The sequence below is a fragment of the Pipistrellus hanaki genome (genome assembly GCF_964339955.1).
Source record: "Pipistrellus hanaki genome assembly, chromosome: 18".
Lineage (NCBI taxonomy): Eukaryota > Metazoa > Chordata > Mammalia > Chiroptera > Vespertilionidae > Pipistrellus > Pipistrellus hanaki.
The window spans coordinates 34879091-34881114 of NC_140520.1; the positions used below are offsets into that span (position 1 = coordinate 34879091).

Consider the following 2024-nt stretch of genomic DNA (forward strand, 5'->3'; position numbering starts at 1 on the left):
TTAACTGGAAAGATAGGTGCATGTTTTCTAAAAATGACTGAACCTCCTGAAAATATTTCCAGAGAATTAAATTTGTTTGTCACTGTTTTTGGTTGTGTGTATGTATCTTTGTTTGTTTGCTTTTGCCTCAATTGAAGATTCATTTAGGGCTACAAAAGCAAATATTTCAACTTTATCTTTCAGTACAACTGAGAGATATTTGTAACTGGCATGTTTAGGATCCCAGAATCAGCTAAAGTAACTGATTACAGAAAAGAGTGAAGCACTTTGCAATGAATAATCACCACCCCATTTCCAGGAGTTTGTCCCCTTTCTCCCCTCCACAGATTACACAGTCTATGGCCAGTGGGAATCAGACCATGGTCACTGACTTTGTCTTCTTTATCTTCCTGAATCTGCATGAACGTGGACTGTTATTCTTCATTCCATTGCTTCTCATCTACGGATTTATCATAACTGGGAACCTAGTGATATTCATTGTCATCCAGCTGGACAAGGCCCTGCACACCCCCATGTATTTCTTCATCAGTGTCCTCTCCTTCCTGGAGATCTGGTATACCACAACCACCATCCCCAAGATGCTATGCAATCAGGTCAGCGAGCAGAAGAGCATTTCCCTGGCTGGCTGCCTCCTGCAGATGTACTTCTTCCACTCTCTTGGTATCACAGAAGGCTGTGTCCTGACCGTGATGGCCATTGACAGGTACATAGCCATCTGCAATCCTCTCCGTTACCCAACTATCATGACTTCCAATCTTTGCATCCAGCTGACAGCTGCCTGCTGTCTCTGTGGCTTCCTCCTCATACTCCCTGAGATTGTGTGGATTGCCACCCTGCCTTTCTGTGGCTCCAATGAGGTCCATCAACTCTTCTGTGACTTCACGCCTGTGCTGAGCTTGGCCTGCACAGACACATCCTTAGTGGTCATTGAGGATGCCATACATGCGGTGAATATCCTGTCCTCCTTCCTGGTCATCGCCCTCTCCTACATCCGGATCATCATGGTGATTCTGCGGATGCCCTCAGCCCAGAGTCGTCACAAGGCCTTCTCTACCTGTGCTGCCCACATTGCAGTGTTCCTGCTGTTCTTTGGCAGTGTGGCTGTCATGTATTTGCGCTTCTCGGCCACCTACTCAGTGTTTTGGGACACAGTTATTCCTGTCACCTTTGTTATCCTGACTCCCTTCCTCAACCCCATTATCTACAGCTTGAGAAACAAGGACATAAAAATTGCTATCCAGAAGCTTTTCTGCTCTCAGAAGAGAGCAGGAAGGATTGGGAGCTAGATTTAGATCCTAGAGAGTGAAAAACTTTCTGGAAGTTCAGCATTTTACATTCTATGACTTGTTTATGATTATGCTTTTTCTATTGCTACAGATACTTGTTCTATTATTATAAATAAAAATTATAAACTACTGTGTCCAGGTCATTGGTGGCCATAGCCTGTTTACATTAAGACCCTACCATAGATATGTTAGCGGAAGCAGCATACTTGGTTTTCCTGCTTTTCTAGCACAGGTAGCATCTTCCTAACACTCTCCCTGCTGGGCTTCTGCCTGCTCTTCTGTGGTTCCACATGGGGGTGAGGCTAGAGAACAGGATAGAGGAGACAATGAAGACATCATAGTTCTGAAAATTGCTAATGTTAACTTTCCTCCAGTCTCCTTCCAGTAAGAAATCCCTGCTGTTCATCATGCCATGGTAAATAATTTCCTGAGCCTAGAGAGGAACAATCTGAACTTTCATCTGATATAGTCTATAAACTCAATGCACTGGCCATGGACTGGCAATGTACACCATGTGTTATAGCATTTTAGGCCCAATGAAGTGATATAAAGTTAATAACAATAATAGCACTCTGTATTTCCCTAGCGATTTACTATTTTAAAGTTTCACATATATGAATCCTCTGGAAATTTAAAATATCCTAAAGGAAATAGGCCAGACATAAATTTTATTTAAATGTTGGAAATAAAGCTCAGCGATGATGAATGACTTGCTTTAAACCTTGTAGATAGTTTCTG

At 42.6% G+C, this 2024-nt stretch overlaps 1 protein-coding gene across 1 annotated transcript; it reads left to right on the top strand.

Annotated features, from left to right (window-relative positions):
- Positions 1 to 335: 335 nt before the first annotated feature.
- LOC311613072 (olfactory receptor 6K6-like) lies at positions 336 to 1286 on the top strand (the record flags this gene model as incomplete). Its single annotated transcript, XM_084866542.1, has 1 exon — positions 336 to 1286. Exon 1 carries the CDS (start codon positions 339 to 341, stop codon positions 1284 to 1286), a length of 948 nt encoding a protein of 315 aa, XP_084722668.1. The 5' UTR covers positions 336 to 338.
- Positions 1287 to 2024: the final 738 nt, after the last annotated feature.